The sequence below is a fragment of the Cydia pomonella genome, chromosome 2 (assembly GCF_033807575.1).
Source record: "Cydia pomonella isolate Wapato2018A chromosome 2, ilCydPomo1, whole genome shotgun sequence".
In the NCBI taxonomy this organism is placed as follows: domain Eukaryota; kingdom Metazoa; phylum Arthropoda; class Insecta; order Lepidoptera; family Tortricidae; genus Cydia; species Cydia pomonella.
Genome location: NC_084704.1, coordinates 4,633,802 through 4,655,104, shown reverse-complemented (window position 1 = coordinate 4,655,104; position 21,303 = coordinate 4,633,802). Strand labels below are relative to the sequence as shown.

Here is a 21,303-nt window from a genome sequence, read left to right as displayed (position 1 = left end):
TTTCATCTTATGCCTCAATTTTAAGTTTAAAAAAGTACCCGATGAACTTTACCGGGGTAGAACCGGCATACGCGAACCGCGAGGTAAACGAACCCACTCGAGGTCACTGCCAACGCTCCAACGATTCAACTCACCTAAGCATTATACGCAAACCGAGACGTGTCAAAAAGAATACGCTAGACATCACGTTCCGCTGTTCCTAATTCAAAATAAACTATTCCGAGAACGTAACAAAGGCTTTAGAACAAAGCATTCACAGGTAGTACCTTTATTGAATTGCGCCGACGCCACTGCGAGCGATCCCAGCAGCAGCAACGTTGCCAATCGACTTTCCCGCCACATTCTTCAAGTATAACTTAACTTTATTACTATTTCTTACACGTCGCTAAAGCGACTTGTCACTGAAGCACTCACGAGGTCTCGTAATCGCACAAACCACGCACACTATCACAGAACTCGAGCACATCCATTTGAAAAATGTTCGTTTATTTATCCGATAAGGTAGCTGCTTCGCACGGTCGTGGGACGAGCACAGGTAAAGTGGAACGGTGAGCCTATTAAGTTTCAATACTCTATACTACACTTTAAACACGTCTGACGATAACTAAACATTATTAAAAGCGAACGGTACGGGAGTTCTGCACGAGTTTAAGTTCGGAAACTTCACATATTTCCGATAGATAAGTTCGAAGTTGGCGAGAGCGGCAGCGACGCGAGACACAACCTCCCGACGCATCGCTCGCGACAGACTGGCGCGAAGTGAGTGAACAATCAACAAGTTGCGGTCGCGCGCTATGCAGCCGTTGTGCCGCGCGGAGCATGCGCGATCCGCGTCTATCTTCATACTCAACCGCCACAAACAACATTGTTTGTACTCGTGTTGGCTTAAGAAGGCACGCACACTCCAAGATGGCGGTCAAGCCGGCGACGGAACCGGTTTGTTTTCGCGCAAAAAACAAGAAAACTGGATTTCTATCCTCCAAGCGGGTTGTCACACGGGTCTCTGCTATATCTATCGGCGCAGGGTAAAATATAACTTTCTTGCAGTTGATAAATTAAGGAAGAAAGTTTTTCATGGACTTATCACTATCGAAACAAAATCCCCCGCCGCGTCTCTGTTTGTATGTCTATATGTTAGCGATAAACTCAAAAACTACTGAACGGATTTTCATTCGGTTTTTACCTATCGTTAGAGTGATCCTTAAGGAAGGTTTAGGTGTATAATTTGTTAAGGATTTGCGTAAATTGGTTGAAATATTCCTTATATATTATGTTTGCTAATGTAGTCTGAAAAAAAACATTAATTATGACGTTTAAAATCGACATCTCTGGCTTTTTTAGTACCACCTCGCAAACGAGTAGTTGTACCTACAGCACAGAATAACTAATAATACTACCGCCTACAGTCCGCCTGGTCAAGCGGTCACTACAGCCCATGGGCGGTTGCAAATATTGTTTCCTCTAAGAAATCATACCTATCTATAAGTATTTCTATTTATTCTTTTTTTGAGGAACTCCATACAGTAGTCCCTTTAAAAAACCTCGGAAGGGAGCGTAAGGAAATTTTATTTTATTGTATTTTCCTCTAAAATCCTCTGAAACCGTGCATTGTGCTACCGTTCAAGGGTGTGAGCCCTGAGCAATCTGAGCATGAATCCCCTGCCGATTACATGCGGGACGGTGGTAGGAAGCTACCGTAGACTGGACATCAACCATCAAAACACATAAATAGGATACATATAATTATTAACGGGTTACAAAAAGGAAACTACAGTAGAGTTTGAGTAATTTTTTTTATTGTATGATTTTCACTGAAAATTGCAAGTTTTCATTATAAATGCGATTTTACATAGGTTCTCCCGTTAAGTTTTAATAACAATCAACATAGCACGACTGGTACTCCGTGTCCCTTTGTTTCTGGTCCACTATGCACTTTTCTTCACGATCAGATCCATGATTCTGCAACAAAAGTTAAAAAAAACTTTTTAACAAAAAATAAAACCGACTTCAAATAAAAATTACCAATAGCGCCATACATGTACCTATAACATTTGAAGAGTTCCCTCGATTTCTCCAAGATCTCATCATCAGACCCCGACTTGGTGCCAACGGGACCATCTCGGGGTTATACCCGTTCGAACATACCATGGCCAGAATAAAGTGAGGAAGTGTCATTACAGACGACATATTTTAATAACAAATAGCATGGCAAAAGTTGTCATTCAAACGCCACTGAGATAGCTTGGACCGACTCTACGTGACAATAAAAAAAATGATTTGAGGAAAGAAATTAAATAAGGTTTAAGTCGTGACTACGACAAAAAAATTTCCTGCTATTTTTTCCTAGTCGGAATATCACTTTTGCTGTAAATTTTGTCACCCTGTACTGTATCCTCGTAAGGCCCAGACCAATTTTTGTGATTTACAATTTGGAGCTTTCTATTATTTATATTAAAGAGTTCAAAACTCGAATTGAATTTATACTTGTAGGTACTTAGGAATTTATACAAGTATGCGGGGACTTACGACTCTTAAGGAGCCCACTGATTAACAGTCTGCCGGACTGTATCCGCCTCTCAGAACAAAAAAGTTGACAGTTCCGAACAACTAACTGGTCTATACCTTCCGGCGTACCGAGGGTTTACTATACGAACTATTGCTAGGAACATCTTTCCTCTCATTAGCCTCTTGTATGTGTATGATAAGAATCAAAAGCGTTGGTGGCCTAGCGGTATATAAGAGCGTGCGACTTGCAATCCGGAGGTCGCGTGTTCAAACCTCGGCTTATAATATCATTAATATCATTTACTAGTCGCTTTTCGGTGAAGGAAAACATCGTAAGGAAACCGGACTAATCCCAACAAGGCCTAGTTTTACCCTCTGGATTGGATGGCAGATGGCAGTCGCTTTCGTGAGCCGTGGCAAAATACCGGGACCACGCTAGGAAGATGTGTATGATATTGATAAGAATACTGACCGAATTTTTAGTCATCTCTTTGCATTTTTTTCGAGAATGATTTTTCTGCCCTTTACGCCAAACTCATATGAAATGTTAAAAGGTTTAGTTTAGGCTATGCTATAGCCTAAGGCTAAGTTCACACGGCGTAAATTTTTGCTGTGTACCGTATACGGGTTTTTATCGAATACCGTTGTGATAGAATTTGTATGGCAACTTACAAAATCGTTCACGTCTATGCGGGAAATCCGTCTAGCCGTGTGAACGACTTTTTAAGTATTATACGGTATACGGGAAAAATTTACGCCGTGTGAACCTATTAGCCTAAGGCTACATACGCACTTAGCGGTTGGCCGTAATGCGGCTGGACGTCCTGCTGACCGCGGGTTGCGGATGCAGTTGCGGCCAACCGGACGGCCAGCCGTAGCGCGGCCAGCCGCATAATGCGTACAGCGACCGCGCGGTTGAGCCATTTCCAAAATTTATGTACACGTGCGCGCGAGCATCCGCAAACTGGCAACCGCAGTGGATCCGCGTAGTGCGCACAGCTACCGTCCGGCTGTCCGCCAGTCGGGCCGCAGCGCTCCGAGCGACCGGAGCGGATGGGCGGCAGCCGGATTGCAGTGCGTATAGGTAATACGGTTTACATACAATTTTGAGGTTCCGGTTAGCTGAGCGGTCATCCGCAGTGCGGGCAGCCGCACAGTGCGTACATACCCTAAACGTCCACGCAAGCCAAATGCGGATTGGGCATTAAAGCAAAGCGATATGTAAACATTGTCTTTGAGTCGGCTTCATACACTGCCATCTCTCAATACATTTCACCCGAAGTTTTACCACTAAAACTAGATGCGAACTAGAGAAAATACCGCGGATAATTTAAAGGAAGTTGCACAGCAAAATTCACATGTAAATTCAAAAGGTCGTAACTCAATATGAGATCCAAATAGACATGTGTCATTTTTAATGCGGTCGGAAAGTTGTCAGTGTTGCTGTTATCGACGAGCGAGTGTTTGCTCCAGAGAACTAGGAGGGCTACTACGAAAACCGAAGTTCGCAAATTGCGGGGATCTTTCTCTTTTACTCTCACTAAGATGTAATTAGAGTGACAGAGAAAAATGCTCGCAATTGACGAACTTCGATTTTCGCGGTTATAGCCCAGTAACTTAAATAAGTAAGGACCTATCAACTGCATTTAAACTGAGACTAAAAAGTACTATTAGTTATTCTGTGACTAAAATAAACAAAACATATGCAAGGACATTCTTACACAAAATGACTAATGAGTCCCAGAAGCTCAAGAAGGCTTGTGTTGTGGGTACTCAGACAATGACATACATAACATCCATGAGTCAGGAACAAATATCTGTGCTCATTACACAAATAAATTTCCTTACCGGGATTCGAACCCAGGACCATATCGGCTTCATAGGCCAACTAAAGAAATACTTTATTTTTTTACCTTTATACCTCCAAATACTATATTACTCAAAAAAACTGGCAATCCTAGTAAGTTGCCTGTAGGTACAGTCATCATCCAAAGTAGCGGATCAAACTACGCTTCAAAAGTATATATTCTCTCACAGCTTAAAAAAATAAGATATGTCCCTCCCCTCTATGTAGAACAATTTGACTATAACAGATACTTTTGATTTGAAGGAATGTTATACTTATAGGATGGCATATATTTTTGGCGCGTTATTTCAGCCGCTACAATTTTATTGATGCGGACTGTACATGTCGATCGCTGAGAGCCTACCTCGAAGATCGAAAATCGTTTTTCTTATCGGCTTGTCTACCGTTCGATGTTTGTACGAAACGCATATTGGAATTGGTTTATTCAATGTCCCGGTAGATGGCGCGGTAACATCCCTCAACTAGCGAACGTTAGTTCAACGTAGTTTCTTAAGGGTTTAAACTTTATTCTATTTTATTTGATGGTTTGTTTTGTGTGGAGACTACCAGAAATACATTAAATACACGACAGTTTAAAATTAAACACGGCATTTGTTCAAGTTTCCCCTTTGAGACCCTAGTGCAACATTGTAAGGTTTGATGTTCGCGGTAGGCTCTCAGTTATCATTGCTGGCTAGTTGACTGCCGAAACTAGAAAAACCATAAATCTACTCGCTTATTGCCGCTGGGGGCCTAGCTAAGATAACAATCGTTGATAGAAAACGACAATCTTAAATAATGTATGGCCAATAGTCACGTGACTTTAGAATAGAAATTGGCGTTTGTCGATGTACGATTGTCTTCTTGGCTAGGCCTTCTGGTCAGATACTTGTATTGCAGAATAACTGATCTGAATCGATTCAGGGCAGGGCAGACTATTCACGACCATACAGGAAGTGTTGTAAAGTGTAATTTATTTTGGTTCGTATGAGGCGAATGCTCTTGGGGTCGAAATGCAACAACAACAGCAATCCGGTTTGCGCCGCGCCGACCTCCCCTTACCGAGACTGCGGTTACAACAATTCTACAGACTGATTTGAATTGCAACTCGAACTGGAACCTTGTCATAATTTTAATTTGTAATTTAATTAATTACTATTTAATATCTAGAATGATAATTGGGTACTTGACACATGTTGAATATTATAACAAAATTTAGTTTAATGGATAGAAAATGAGCCATCCATTATGAAAAAGTGGAATTTAAAAAATTATATTGAGATTATAAAAAATTACAAGGCTCCAAAGTCTCAGAAAAAACATTTTTTTTTGTCTTTCAATAATAGAAAATAAAATGGTACCATTCGATTCCTTACATTCTATTGAAAAATAAATTGTATGACAACTATACACATAAACGCAATATTTCAGGCTCAAAATGACAATTTCCTTGATCTTCCATACATTTAGGACAGACTTATGTGATGTGACGTCACATCACATTATCATTTTGTTAGAGACGTTTCAATCGTCGAGTGCGAGCGTCAGACTTTAACTCTCATTTCTGACCTTTGTATTGCTTAAATGCCATGAGTGCCTATATAGACATTTGATCCTCAGGAAAATCAAGATCGTTTGACATTATTTACAAAAAACTGTCAAGTAGCCAATTCTACATTCGAATGTGTACCATAATGTACAGCTAAATGTATATTTTCATTTTTATTTTATTTTGACGATCATGATAGAAATTCTTATATTTTTGACATCAATGCAAATTTATCATGTAATTGTCTTTCATGAAATAAATCATCTAATCTCTAATCTAATCTAATCATTTCAGTATCGGTTTCCAAATGCTATCGACAGCGCCATCTATGAACAGTTTTCAAAAGCGTGACATAATTGGTTCACCTCCTCAGATTGTGTAGGGACTGAAAGGGAACGCTTTAATAGTTCGTTAAATATATTAGAGATGGCGTCGTGGCGATCGATAATATACTAAATAGTGATGTGATATCCTGTCTTCAAGATTTTTAGGGTTCCGTAGCCAAATGGCAAAAAACGGAACCCTTATAGATTCGTCATGTCCGTCTGTCTGTCCGATTATGTCACAGCCACTTTTTTCCGAAACTATAAGAACTATACTGTTCAAACTTGGTATGTAGATGTATTCTATGAACCGTATTAAGATTTTTACACAAAAATAGAAAAAAAACTATAAATTTTGGGGGTTCCCCATACTTAGAACTGAAACTCAAAAATTTTTTTTTGTGTTTCAGTCTTTAAAAATGATATATAGATTGAGGTTTCTAATACCAATTTTTTCTAAACTGTCTTTTAATACGTCATAAAATTAAAAAAAATATATTTTCATCAAACCCATACGGTATCTATGGATAGGTCTTCAAAAATGATGTTGAGGTTTCTAATATCATTTTTTTCTAAACTGAATACTTTGCGCGAGAGACACTACCAAAGTGGTAAAATGTGTCCCCCCCCCCCCCCTGTAACTTCTAAAATAACAGAATGATAAAACTAAAAAAAATATATGATATACATTACCATGCAAACTTCCGCCGAAAATAGGTTTGAACGAGATCTAGTAAGTAGTTTTTTTTAATACGTCATAAATGGTACGGAACCCTTCATGGGCGAGAATACCCAGATAGGAAAACGGGGACTACGTTGGTATGGAGAAACGGCAGTCCCCTTTCCTCTTAACATAATACAAATCAGCTTCATGCAGTTAATCCTTCAACCTGTCCACTCTGTCCAGAGCTTACCATAATACCTAACCATTTGCATAGTCAAACGGTAGGCCAATAGTTGTTTCTCCGGTTCATCTTTGATCCAAAACCTAACCGCAGTCTACTTCAGGGGGCCTACCGCGAAAACCGGAATTCGCCGATTGCGGGGATCTTTCTTTTTTACTCTTTCTAAGACGTTATTAGAGTGACAGAGAAAAATGCCCGCAATTGACGAACTTCGATTTTCGCGGTAGGCCCCCAGGAAACTAGGGAAGTTATGTGAAGCTACGAAACAACCGCTTTTTTGTCCATTCCTATCGCGAGATGTGGCAACATTAGGGACGCATACGCACCGCTTGGGAGTGGCAGATTCATTCTAAGATGGCGGCGATGAACGCCTTGATTCTCTAAATATTTTTCTTTAAAAATATGTGTAACAAAATATTAATGACGGACCATTTTCATTGACTTTTAACTGATTTTACCTTAAAAATATATTTAAATACTCTCTGAACTCCGGTATTCACAGAAAATAGCGAATTTCAATACCGGTATTGACAATCGTCCGATATTAGATGCTTTTGGAGCCATAATCTCAGCCGAATTCCATCCACATAAGCTAACAGCACTTACCATATGGCTTCTGTAGTTGTGATTCACAACCTTTGAATCTCCTTTAGGCGAGTATGGAAACCACGGTTCCCTTTTACCTACATCAATGGTTCCCGTACAGTGAAACCACAATTCGACACGTTCGCTATGGCTTCTATAGTTGTTATTCCAAGTCGTTCAGCCGAGCAGGAAAACCAAAGAGAGCATTCTAAGAAATTGTCTACCGTTGTCTCATACAAACGCGAATTTTCTGAAGATTTTTCTGTTACAATAATGACTTGAACCGTTGAAAAAAAGGTACATAATATACAAAATACATTGCGTTTGTGTGAGACAGCTGACTCAACGCCCCAAAGCTCCACATGAAGATATCTACCGACGGCACGTACCATATGGCTTCTATAGTTGTGGTTCCAAGTTGTCTTGTACCGCTCGCGGAACTGCCTTCCGTAACCACAATCACCTTCAGGCGAGCATGGAGACCACGGTTCCCATTCGGTGAAGCCACAGCCTTCACGAGACTCTGAAACTTGAGGTTCCTCCCTGTAAAGTAATTACATGATAACAGATTAAAGTAGCAGGTTCGGCAACACGCATGTAACACCCCTGGTGTTGTAGGCGTCCATAGACTACGGTGCCCGCTACCATCAGACGGGCCGTATGCTTGTTTGCTACCGGCGTGGTGTAAAATAAAGAATCATAATTCAGCTTAGCATTTAAGATATGGTAAGAGTAATGCGATAACATTGAAAGGTGTATGTGAAGTCCCCAATCCGCATCGGGCCAGCGTGGGGACTTTAGCGCAAGCCCTCTCGCACATGAAAGGAGGTCTGCGCCCAGCCGTGGGACTTATCTAGGCTGAATTATTATTATATTAGACGGTAAGGGCAAAAATATAAGAGAATATAGTTGAATGCACTGGGAAGTCTATTCGTACCTAAAAGTGGAGTTCGATAGAAATTCTAAGGTGTCGGCTTACGTGAGCGAATAACTCGCGAACGCGAAGCAGCGCGGCGCGGCGCGGTGCGGCGCGGGTGAATTCAATCCTTTGATACTTATGGAAGTGTCCTACGTGGGCGATCTCGTTGTGAACGCGAATGCCGTTGGGCCGCCGCGCCGCGTCGCATCGCGAGTTCTTCGCTCACGTAAGCCACTGCGTAAGGGAAACCATGGCCTTATCAGCAGTTAGTATACTTAAATATTTTATCAATATATTTTTTTTGTTGATTACTAATATTTCAGTGAAAATATCCAACATCCTTAGTAAGAGTTTTAGGTTACATATCAAATGCTAACAAAATCTGTCATATTTGTTTACATTGCTATTGAACTTTACGTATGAGATACTAAATAATGAACTTACATTTCTTCTTGAACACTGGTTTCCAAGTTTTCTGCTTGTTCTTCTTCAGTTGTATCTAAAAATAGGAATCAATATATGATATATGATCATGAAGGATGAATTGAGAATGTTAAAAAGGCGTAAAGGTATTCCTAAATAAGGAGAGAGGTATGGCATTTTGTTTATTTTCAATGTAATAAATTAACGATATCATTTAAAAACACTCCTTTGTATTGAAATTACTCAAGATGTTTTCTTAACCTTTCCTATCGATTATAGCAAAATTATTGACAGCCGCATAATAAAAATTAAGACTACAAATAAGAAAATGGCATGTTTCAGGTGTCCTATTTGTATTACCTGCCTCGCAATCCTTGACAGGGTAAACGTCCAACAGCCTCGTCTTTAAGTGACCGAAGGGTTTAAGGTCGTTAAGGTTTAACTGGTAGAAGGGGGATTCCCTGTCGAACGAACCCAGGGCCACCCGGCCGACTTTTTCTTGGGGGTTCGTTTTCTTCTTGGTTGACTGTAAGAAAAATATGATATATATTTTAACATTTTTCGTGACGCAATTGTTCTTACCTTTCCTTGGAAATTGTAGTGATAGTTACCAAATTTGGTAAGCAGGTTTTGATAATTATGTTTTTATTAAGTTTTTAGATTTTTGTCAAAATGGCGGCGCTGTAGTGGTTTGCTAGGTCTACTTACTAGCTTAAAAGAGTTTTTACAACCTTTTGGTCTCCATCATCCGTATCTTTTTAAACGCTGATTTGCCAGAGGAAGGTTTAACATCATTATTTTAATGTGTGTTTATTTAACCTAAGTATCTTTTAAGTATGTGATGAGATTGGATGTTCGTATAGTCTGTCCGCTTTTCTAAGATCAAGTACACCATAGTAAATGTATGACGAACTTGATCTTAAGGTTCGACAACAAACACACTGGGACTGGTTAAATATTAAATTATATTTGCAATATGTTTTTTCAACTGTTGTAAAAATCACCGCTGCGCGCTGCTCAAGACTAAGATGTCAACTTCTTATTTATTAGGTTTCTCAGGTTAATAATACCCGTCTCCAATACAATCTGTGTTCGCGAGTTCCGAAATAATCTATACTAATCCTCGATGATGAAGTGGTAAAGTTTGCGAACGATTTCCGCAGATAATCGGAGAAACCATTACGGGAATTTATATCTACCGGCTGTTTTGGAAAGATCGTTCAAAAGAAAACCTGATAATCTTCATTTGGGGCAAGTTGAAATAAAGTAATGGTCGTTTAGGCGTTAAGATTTATCGGAGTGCCATTGGAGGTTATTTGCATACTTTGTTAAAAATAATACGAATATTAAAAGCAATAACATTAACTGACCAAAATATTTACTTACGAAAAATAACGATTGAATCGGAAAAATTCAAACTCTAGTTAGAAGACGGGTTTCCCTAATTTTTTTACACATATTAACTTAAGAGTGCTCAATCACTGTTCTTTGAAACCTAAAAATAAAAATATTTTTAATATTTATTTATTTTCATCTGGGGACATGTGAGAAATGGAACGTTTTCCCCGCACTATGATACGAGTACAAACGTTATTTTCCTTTCACAAAACTTTGTAATATTGAATATGCTGATTGATTATATAGTTGGGCTTTTATTTCAATATATAAGTTAAAGCCTTCTCGTGCATGATTTCATTCAATTTCATTCGTTCATTAATTCAATAGACCTAACACCCTGGCGGGTGTTGCCTCTGCGTGCGTACGTAAACGGGCAAGGGCAGCATCCGCTCGTGTACCCCTTACATTCCATTGAAGTGTCGAAAGGGCTTCTACGTGTTGGCTTCGACAACGCGCACGCCTCCCAAAGATCCGGAACACCATTGTTCCGTAATGAGTAAAGGCACACTATAGTACATTGTGCAACGAGGGGGTAGGTGAAATTTTGGGTACGAGGGTGGTAAATTGGCAATTCCCAACAGACGCAGGCTGGAGGGAATTAAAGACCCGAGTGTGCAATATTATTACCCCCTGAGTTACACACAATGTTTTCGTCACACTTGCGAAGAAAAACTAAATTTTAAGCGAAATAATTCTTAACTACGGTGACATATCAATCATATCATCAAACATTCGTCCGCCATTTTGAAATTTTCGCAGGTGAGGCATCGAAGGCACAGACCTATTCGGCATTCAGCCACGATTGAAAATTATGTAAAAATATTTTTCACGTCAGCAGCTCGAACAAGGGTAATTTGCTGCTTAAAAACAGTGAGCAAAATCGCATTTTGCTCACCGAGTGAGACAAAATAACATTCAAGTGACCTTTAGATTCGAATGTCATTTCAACGTGCGGGGCCTAATACAAGTTCGAAATATTTGGATTCTATTGTCTTTATCCCTTTCACGTCATTAGCAAAAAGAAAGAGACAAAAAAAGTGCATACGTAATTCAACGGTATATTGACGGTTTATAATAGACCCCCGAAATAAGTCAGACCGCATCGTTCCAGCACCCTACGAGTCTGCATTCGTAATAATTAATTAATGAAATAAAAGTTTAAAATGTAATAAAAACACCATATTTTACGTATTTTATTATACAATCAAAACAATGAACTTATACAAATTTACGCAATTGTTACGCAGTAAATAATTCTACTTAACTACTTTTAACGATCTCTACGATCTCGATCGATCTCTATAGTTGACAAATAGTAGTATCCGCAATTCGGACCGGATCTTACAAAGTTTTTTTTTACAAAAAAAAGTTGTCCATTGAACTGTCAATTGATGTTCGTTAATTCATTATTTTCGTATTATTTTATTGAAATTTCTTTCGTTTTGTTTTATTGCGGTAATTAAAGTTAATTGTTAGAATACCTTCAGAAAACATGAGTGAAATAGTGATCCGTTCGTCTGGATTACATTTTTTCAGGTTGGATTTTTTGATGGCTGACTGACGTGAAAAATTTTGTGTACTACACGAGATCAAAGTTATTTACATCTTGTGCGCTTTTGAGTCCCTTACTACGCTCAAGATTCTAAATTAGATTCACTCGCTACGCTCGTGAATCTATTATAGAATCTTTCGCTTGCACGGGACTCAAAACAAGCACTCGAAGAAATATCAAACTTTGCTCTCTTGTTGTACAAATAACTATTAAACGGCTGTTAAATTAATCAAATTAAATAATTTTAAACACAAATATTAAATTATTAACGTCAGTATTTTAAAAATTAACCCCATTTATGCTACTTGGTTTGTATGAATAAGTGACATAATAAAAAAAGCCATCACTCTCTAGGGAGTTATAGCTTTTTTTCACTATCCATAACTCCCGCGGGAACAAAATAGGCCTTTGTCCTTCAGCACACCTGCATGAAATAAGATCTTTTTTGAGGAAGTGTGATGCTGATGAAAATAATAAAAATAAAAAAGATGACTGGTTCAAAGGTTAGATTCAGGAGGCGGTAATCTTGGTCACGGCGCAGATAGTACGAGTACTGCGGTCCTAACCACCGGCAGCTTGGGCACTGCCCCGCTCTCGGTGGCACCTTAGGTTAAGTATTTTTCATAACACTTGCTCGAAAAAGATCTTATTTCATGCAGGTGTGCTGAAGGACAAAGGCCTATTTTGTTCCCGCGGGAGTTATGGATTGTGAAAAAAAGCTATAACTACCTAGGGAGTTTTAGCTTTTTTTTTTAATTTTGTCCCTTTTTCATACAAACCAAGTAGCATAAATGAGTTTTACTTTGAAAATACTGACGTATATAATTTAATATATTTGATTATGTTTTAAATTAAATAATTTGATGAATATGATATTTCAGCTTTTAAAATATTTTTACATAATATTTAATCGTGGCTCAATGCCGAATAGGTCTGTGCCTTCGATGCCTCACCTGCCAAGAAATTACAAAATGGCGGACGAATGTTTGATATGTCACCGCATTTAAGAATTATTTCGCTTAAAATTTAGTTTTTTCTTCGCAAGTGTGATGAAAAACATTGTCTGTAACTCCGGGGGTAAGAATATTGCAAACTCGGGTCTTTAAAAAAAACATCGCTATTGCATGCTTATCGATTAAGAAATTCCTTGAATTTTTCCTTCCCTTAAAGTTCGAGAGACGAAAACATAATTGATCATTAATTTGTGCATCACTGCATGGTTATGTTATCGTATTGAGAGAATTGATATAATTTCACTACATGTCAGCTTTAGGCAACAAATGTTTAAATTAAAACTGAAATGAGTGAAATGTTTTAAAGTGCTGTCAACATTTAAAATTGGAAAATATTTACAATACAGATATCACAACGAGTCGAAATTAACGGATTACGCAGATTCATGACAAATGAAAGATACGAATTAACATATAAAATCTGTTATTTTGGCGAAAGTTCGCAATACTGATTTTATTTTGGTAAGTACAGTCAGCGTCAAATACTTTGTAGCAACCAAAGTAGCCAAATAGTTCGATACACAATATATTTAGTATGGTGTACCGAACTATTTGGCCACTTTGACTGCTACAAAGTATTTGACGCTGACTGTACAAAAGGATATCGTATAAAATGCAAACTTGTTACTGATTTTCAGAATACTAAAAGAGGAAAAAGTAGGTATAATATGTTGCGTCAGCTTTGTGAAGACCTACACTTAAACTCCATTATTCATACAACTTTACAAGTCTTTATCAATTAATTTATTTATTTATCCTTTTCTGACAAATATTATAGATAAAAACAAACGATTAATAGCTAATTAAGGCTTTTATAAACAATGTATACAGATACATAGAAACTCCTGGTTTATTTTATTAATAAAACATACTCTCGATTCTGAGTAGCATTCAATATTATCAAATTAAAAAAAAAGAAAAGGAAACCTACTCTTTTAAATGAAAATACGCAAATAGAATTTTCTATTGATAATTAATTGCATTGAAATAGAAATATTTTTTATTTGAAGTAGAAACACTAATGAAACAAATTACATATAAGAAGATTTCGAAAACGTAAACAAGAGAAAACGTACAAAGAAGAAAGTGCTACGAAATAGCATCACCTTAGGATGCTAGAAGAACAGCTCCAAGCAACATGTTACTGGCTACTTCTAGCGCTGATCTTCCGATTGCATTTTGCAATGATTGAGAATAGTGAGAGAACAGTGGCTATTACTGCAAAATCTACACATTTGTTGTAATTTGCTTCTTTGTCTTCCATATTTCATATTATCCTCTGCATTACAACTGAGCGGTTCAAGTTTCTAGCAGACCATAGTGACCACCACCTATAACGCTCTTGCACCGATTTTTCCCTCTCTATCCTGATTCATAAACACCGGCCATGTGTGATAAGTTCGCCTTTGTACTACACAACTATGTTCTATCTGATGTAATCAATATTTCTTTTTTGTCATACAATACAGTGTTTACTTACTTACAATTGAACGCCGACGTCAAAAATAAATAATACCTATGAAATAATCAGCATGCTCCAGAAAAACACACATTTAATTAATATACATTACACGAAACTGCAGCTCTTGCAATCTATCACATAAGTGATTGCGTTTAATAAATACTTACGTTATAGGAAACTCCATCCATAGTGCCTGCGTCCCACGGATACAGCGGCAGCTTCTCATACTCCAGCCAGCCGTCATCAGTGCACAGCTCATACTTGTGCACCCCGAGGAACCAATCAGGCGACGGCTGGATCCCGATGACCAATGAGAACAGGTGGTGGGTTCTGTCCGTTCGGAAGAGTGCGTGGGACGGCCTAAACATATTTGGGTGCGCGTTTCTGCGTCCACGGATCAACGTGCGGGTGCTATCTGGTCCATAGCCTACCTGGAAGTAAAGAGAAACTGGAGAACTTAATACGCTCACATTTAATAGAATTTCCTGCGTTCTATAACATTTTACAGTGGTCTCTGTAATTTCTTGTAATGTATGACAAATTATTCAAGTACCTACATTTTCATGCCTGAGACGCGTTTTTGACTTGGTCTTTTTAGAGTCGGGTTTTACTGTATAGGCAGAGAATTTTAAACACGGAGTTTTTAAGGGAATACTTTCATCTCTAATTCTGCTTCAATCCTTCCTTCCTTGACGACCTGTCTTGCCTAGTGGGTAGTGAAGCCCTGCAGGCTGCATACGAAGACGATTGTCCCGGGTTCGAATCCCGGTAAGGTCATTTATTTGTTTGATGAGCACAGATATTTGTTCCTGAGTCATTTGTGTTATATCGTCACACCCATAATACAAGCTTTGCTTAATTTGGGGCTAGGTCGATTTGTGTAAGATTGTCCTGATTTTATTTTTCGTTATTTTATTTTTTTGTCCAAAGTAACTAATTGGAAGAAATGACATGTGCACTTGTACACCTTTTAGTTAAGTTGTCTTCAAAATTAGCAATTCGTATTCTTGATTGAGCTGAAATTTGTTATATTTATGAAAAGTCGGCCAAGTGCGAGTCGGACTCGTGCATCGAGGGTTCAGTACAAACCTGTAGGTATACTCGTATAAGTAAAAGTTCACCCATCACGACAATCGAGTCATATCAATTATTAAAAATATTATTATTATATGATGTGACAAAAAAATTACGGTTTTCGCAATTTTTCCTTTATCTGTGCTATAAGACGTGGCTTCGTACCAAATTTCAAGATTCTGAGTTCCGGGAGTTCCCTGTAGGTTTTGATTCCCTTGCGAGTGTCGAATTTTTGCGGAAATTTGTGGCATAAACGGCAGTATCTTTTGGTTGCTTAGAAGTTTGATTTACACAGCTCCATATAAATTTCAGCTTGATACCTCCCAGAGTTCCTGAGAAAAAGGTCTTGACCGACAGACAGACGGACGGACGGACAACACAGTGATCCTATAAGGGTTCCGTTTTTTCCTTTCGAGGTAGGGAACCCTAAAAATCGATGACAATGCAATATTATAATGACATTGACCTGATCTCACGATAGGAGTTGTTAAAACGATGCGACCCCATTGAGTTTGTATCTGTTAGTATTGCCTCGTTGAGTAATAGTTGAGCTGATAACCGTTAGAATAGTGCAGTCAGCTGCCCCGCCCTGCCCCCCTTGGCGACGCCCATTGTTGTTTGGATACAGTAATGAAAATCAATTGGCTCACTTTACTCATAATCTCTTTCTCCAAGAGATTCATGTCAGAATTTTCCGCTGCTTCCTGCAGGCCTGAGCTGGCAAGCGTGTCGGGCTCCCACAGTGTGAACACGTAGTCGTGAGACGCGCCCACCATGTAACTGTACGCGTTTTTATCCATGTTCGAGGGGAACTGCTGTGGATGCGTCAGTTTGGACCATTGGCCTTCGAAAATTACCTGTAAATAAAAGATGAAACATAGGCGTAGCATGTAAAATGGGCGTTTTCTAAAAATAAATATTGAAAACCTGATTCTTACAAATCTGGACATTATAGGGCTCATTCTACTCAGAATTGACAGCATTCTCTATTCTACCATTTAAAATGATGTCCCAAAATATCCTTTCCATCACGTCACGTTTTAGTGTGACAAAATTTTTTACTTATATTTGCGTGACGTAGAGGATATTACAATTTTCATAAAAAAAATTGGGACATTTTTTAGCATTAGGATTTAATATGCTACTGATTCTGATTCTGAAATTCATCCATCAAATGTCTACTGCGAGAGCTGATGAGAATACAAAAAGGATTGATTATGTTGAGCTTAGCCGAAAAATCCTATGACCCACACGTGGAGAGGATGGAACCTGGAGACTTCGTAGGAACCAGGAGATTGAAGATCTGGTATCTAAGCCGAACATCATTGGAGAAACGAAAGCCGTCAGACTCCGATGACTCGGGCACGTAGTTCGGATGGATGAAGATCGTGCAGTCTGGAGGGCGCACGTTTATGTAGAACTTACTTCATACCGCGCCTCGCTGCACAAATTACAAGTCTCTTTGGCGTCATACTGCGGCATGTCAAGTGGCCGTTCGTTGTCCTTGGTCAAAACGATGTCCAAATTAGGGCTTATGTACCATGCCCGTGCGTTTTCGGCCACCATCGCGCGAATTCGCACTTTGTTCGCAATAGGCAGAGGGGAACTGGAACTGGGGGATAGCCAATGGACCTGCAACGAAGATATGTTATAGTGGAACTTGTTTAACATTCAATACATGATAGATAACTTTGTTTCGAACACGTAGAATGGCCCACGTTTTTGGGCTAAGTGCGGAAAGTGAAGGCCTGTTGGTTTTATGAAATTATAAAGAATCACGCGATGATAAAGACGATAATCTTTGACAAAAATTACGGCGTCAAAGTCCTGCGGTGTCATAGAACTATGTAAATACGTAGAATCTTACCAACACATCCACATTACGTTGTTATGATCTTCACATTTTTACCGGCGCTATTTCTTGAAATCGTTACCCCGTCTACGGGTCGTCCATTGCTACCACCATACCCGCGGGTTAACATTATAGCAAATAATGACGCCTTTAACGTCTTGACACATGATTTAAGCAGCGTCTGTACGCGAGGGACAACGTCTCTCGTGACTGTACACTCTACAAACCAATGCGGCGCCGGCATTTGCGACCGCATTTGTGACACAGCTGAATTAGCATGTCGGCAGCTACTTCTCAAATATAATCTTACCGAAACCTCCATCTTGCCAGTGGTATCTATGTTCCCTACAGTATTAGCAGATTAGCACACTTGTCGCTGTACTGACTACTATGGTCGTCGTCCATAGTTTCCTGTCTAGTCTAGTCTCCTGAATGCGTAGTCACTCTCGTCCACGTCCTGGTTCTCAACGTCCCGTTTTCGGGTAGTCCTTTGTTACCACTACACTCGCAGTTTAACATTATATCAAATATGATCTTACCGAAACCTCCATCTTGCCAGTGTTATCTATATTCTCCACAGTATTAGCACACTTGTCGCTGTACTGACTACTATGGTCGTCATCCATAGTCTTCATAGTGCCCACGTCGTACTGTTGTCTCCTGAACGCGTAGTCACTCTCGTCCACGTCTGGATCCTCGACTGTTATCATGAACCAGCTGAACGTGTGGTTCACGTCGCTCGCTTTAATAGTTACTGAAATATAACTTATAGTTTGACTAGACATTTCTGTCAGTAGAAAAAGGCGGCAATTTAAAAAAAAAATAGGCGTGAAGGGTTGTCCTTCCGTAGAAAATTTGAATTTCGCGCCATTTTCTACTGACAAATCAGTATTAAGAGGTTGATACACTTTTCTGAATTTAGTTACCGCCAAGAGGGACGCCGGAGTACCCCTATCGTGTTTCTATATGTGTGTATCGTGTTTCGTGTGTGTATAGCAGTGACGCTCTCGTGAGTTACTAAAAATTCAGAAAGGTATTTTAAGTTTGGAGTCAATTAAAGAGTTAGTTGACTCCAAACAAATTAGAAACCAAATTGCAATATTTTTTTTTTTCATTTTCCTTATTTCTAGATAGGTACTAATCCTATTGGCTAATTTACAACCCAATTTTGTTCTTTGCTTTGTACGGTCAAGTCTGAAAATATCGATACGAAAAAAGTGCCAAAAATATGTAGACACGACTTTATTGCTTATATATTAAGGAAGTGTATGTACATTTTTGGCACATTTTTTGTACCGATATTTTCAGACGTGATTGTACCAATTTTGTACTAAAATGACGTATTTGATGGACAAGTTGGGGCAATAGAACTGTAATTTTAATGCAAAACAAAAATAATGCTTAGTTTACGTTTCTTTTTATCCAAATTGAGCTATCAATCACTCTTAAGTTGGTGAATGGTGAATGTGTAAGTTCTTCTTAAAAATGCGCCTACAGAAATGGTCATGGCAATGCTTTGGATCTTTCTTTTAGAATCGACATAAGCCTAACGTTGGACACGTTTGTAGGCGTTGTAAAAATAACATTCCCATTATTTCAAACTGCAACAGCATTGTAGCGCTGCATTGCTGCAGACTACAACATTACTGCAGGCGTGCGGTAAATGCAAATTTTAATATTAATGTCCTTGTAAGATTACCTTCTTTGCAATTGGATAGTTAACTTAAAACGTTTATTTGCCACAGACCGGATCCCTTTGTTTGACGTAATTATTGAAAGTCATAATGTAATGATTGTCAGATTATCATCAGTCATAATTCTAAAACCGTTAACTTCTCAGAATTTTCGTAAGGCTATCAACCCTGAAAAAAAAGCAAATAATGACTAACGAAAATGCGGACAAACAATACATTATGACTTAAAACTCTATGGGAAACAATAGAGACCCGCCACAGATACTGCCTAAAAAAACTTACTGGCGTATCGCTGGTCCGGCTTGAAAAGATTGTTGACATCCTTCCCCATGTTTTGCACTGTCATGGTGAATAAATTGTTGTTGTCCAGCGGCTCCACGTCGTCGGGCACTAAGATCGGCTTGTGATTGCATTTTTCTGTTAGAACCAGTGCGCTTAGTGTCAGAAAAACAACGTATCTGAGGCACCTGAAATAATTAATTTGCAAAAATAACTGACCAAGCGAAGGCGTAGGTCTATATTTCAGCTTAGGCGAAAATTTTTGTGTATGTCCGGATGTTCATCTCTTCAGGTCGCATTTCTCAACCCGCAGGTTCGATAATTACATAGATATTTTTCATCGAATGAGTTTTTAGATTTTTTAAAACGATGGATCCATGGGGTTGGCGAGATCTACAGCTCAAAGAGCCACTGATCTGTATTGATGCAAGCATAATATTTGCCGACCAAGACCTCACTTGTTTGCAGTATAGTTCCTTTCGTCTGTACATTATCACTGAACCTATTTAGGTATGCTAGATTTATCATCAGGACTGGTTCTCCAGCTGCCAAGAGTTCAAACTGTTCTTTTTTCTAAATAAACCCACAAATAGGTAATTATACCCAATATTGATAGCTAAAAAAAAAACTCAAACGTCAACGATCACCAGGCTTAGAAAGTGAAATCCACTACCAGTCTACCAGGACTTTAAAATTAAATATAAAGTTAATTGTACACTATAAACTGTAGGGTTAAGATGGTCGGCTCTTTATCATTTGTCACCATGCTTGTCACGCTCTAACAAATATGTAAGTTCGAAAGTGACACATGAATTGACAGGTGATAAAAATGCGACCATGATACCACTGCTGAACCTAATGTACCAAATAATTTAAATTCCGAACGCGACCAATTTTAAAACGATGCCTATTCACTCTGTTGTTTACTAACAAACTTACTCACACATATTATATTTACAAGTTATATCCAACTATTTTAGCACTTTCACAGGAGTAAACACTAAACAATATTTGACATATTTATGAATACACAGTAGTCGAAAATCTAAGCTTCATTTGAAATGGACAATAACGTTCACACTTTTGTTTACCAAACACAAACGTACATTTCAAAGCACCTCGCATCCACTTCGGCGGCACTTTGTCCACTTAGAGACGTAAATTATCCGGTCCTTAGTCCAATATTCAGTACAATTTGCGAGAATCCGATGAAATCTATTAGGTTATAACGTTCACGAAATGCGGTCTCCACAGCTCAAAATATACCAAGCGTCCGTTTGGAGCGATGCCAAACCGAATTTCAGTTTTTAGTTGCGGCGTACCGTTGTACGCTGTAGTTTTGGGTTTAAATTATAAAGTAATCTGTGACCTGGTAAGGATTAAAGAAGTTTCATTCATTACATAGCTAGCTTGTAAATTAAATATACTTACTAGTGGCTCTGTGACCTGTAGATCCCGCGATAAGCTTTATAAGCTTCTTTTAGAGCCTAATATAAAGTCTCCCACTGCTGGGCAAACGCCTCCCCTCCAGCCTAGACTTCCAATCTTCCCGATGAACTGCAGCATCCGTCCAGTTGCTGAGAAATGCGTCCAGGTCGTCCCGCCATCTCTTCTGAGGCCGACGATGCCGACGTTTACGTTGTGGCATCCATTCCGTGGCTAGTTTAGCCCGCCTCTGCGGGTGCAAACGTCGTACATGGCCTGCCCAGTCCCTCTTTAAAATGTTTACGCTTATAAAATGAAAAATTGAAAAATAGTTACTTCATTGAGTCATGCCAGTGAACTCAAAATGGTCTTAAGTGCCATAGACTCTAGAATTATCACAATTTTTGTAATTTCCAAAAAACGAAACGGTAGATATTCTATCTACTCATAACTACCGAACCTGCTCACAAAATTTCACGAGAATCGGTTTAAAAATGCG

General features: G+C 38.8%; 2 protein-coding genes across 2 annotated transcripts in view; both read right to left on the bottom strand.

Annotated features, from left to right (window-relative positions):
- The window catches only part of LOC133531939 (DE-cadherin), a 384,560-nt gene extending 383,717 nt beyond the window's left edge, over positions 1–843 (bottom strand). The window contains exon 1 of the mRNA XM_061870377.1: positions 267–843. Coding sequence (XP_061726361.1) covers positions 267–342 — 76 coding nt within the window. The 5' untranslated portion in view covers positions 343–843. The remainder of the gene's footprint in view (positions 1–266) is intronic.
- Positions 844–1,776: 933 nt separating this feature from the next.
- Positions 1,777–20,839, bottom strand: LOC133531917 (spondin-2-like). Its single transcript, XM_061870343.1, has 10 exons — positions 20,486–20,839; positions 19,383–19,567; positions 17,946–18,160; positions 16,980–17,186; positions 16,205–16,411; positions 14,648–14,911; positions 9,416–9,581; positions 9,077–9,131; positions 8,103–8,256; positions 1,777–1,959 (listed from the first exon to the last, which is right to left on the bottom strand). Coding segments are annotated over exons 1-10 (1,545 nt in total). The 5' UTR covers positions 20,488–20,839; the 3' UTR covers positions 1,777–1,869.
- Positions 20,840–21,303: the final 464 nt, after the last annotated feature.

What these genes read in the sequence shown, in the direction of transcription:
- LOC133531917 (XM_061870343.1), bottom strand. An exon ending in GCCGGACCAGCGATACGCCA is followed by an intron (nt 18,161 to 19,382) that starts GTAAGTTTTTTT and finishes GTTATATTTCAG; the next exon opens with TAACTATTAAAGCGAGCGAC. An exon ending in TGTCAAGGATTGCGAGGCAG is followed by an intron (nt 9,132 to 9,415) that starts GTAATACAAATA and finishes TCCTATTTTTAG; the next exon opens with ATACAACTGAAGAAGAACAA.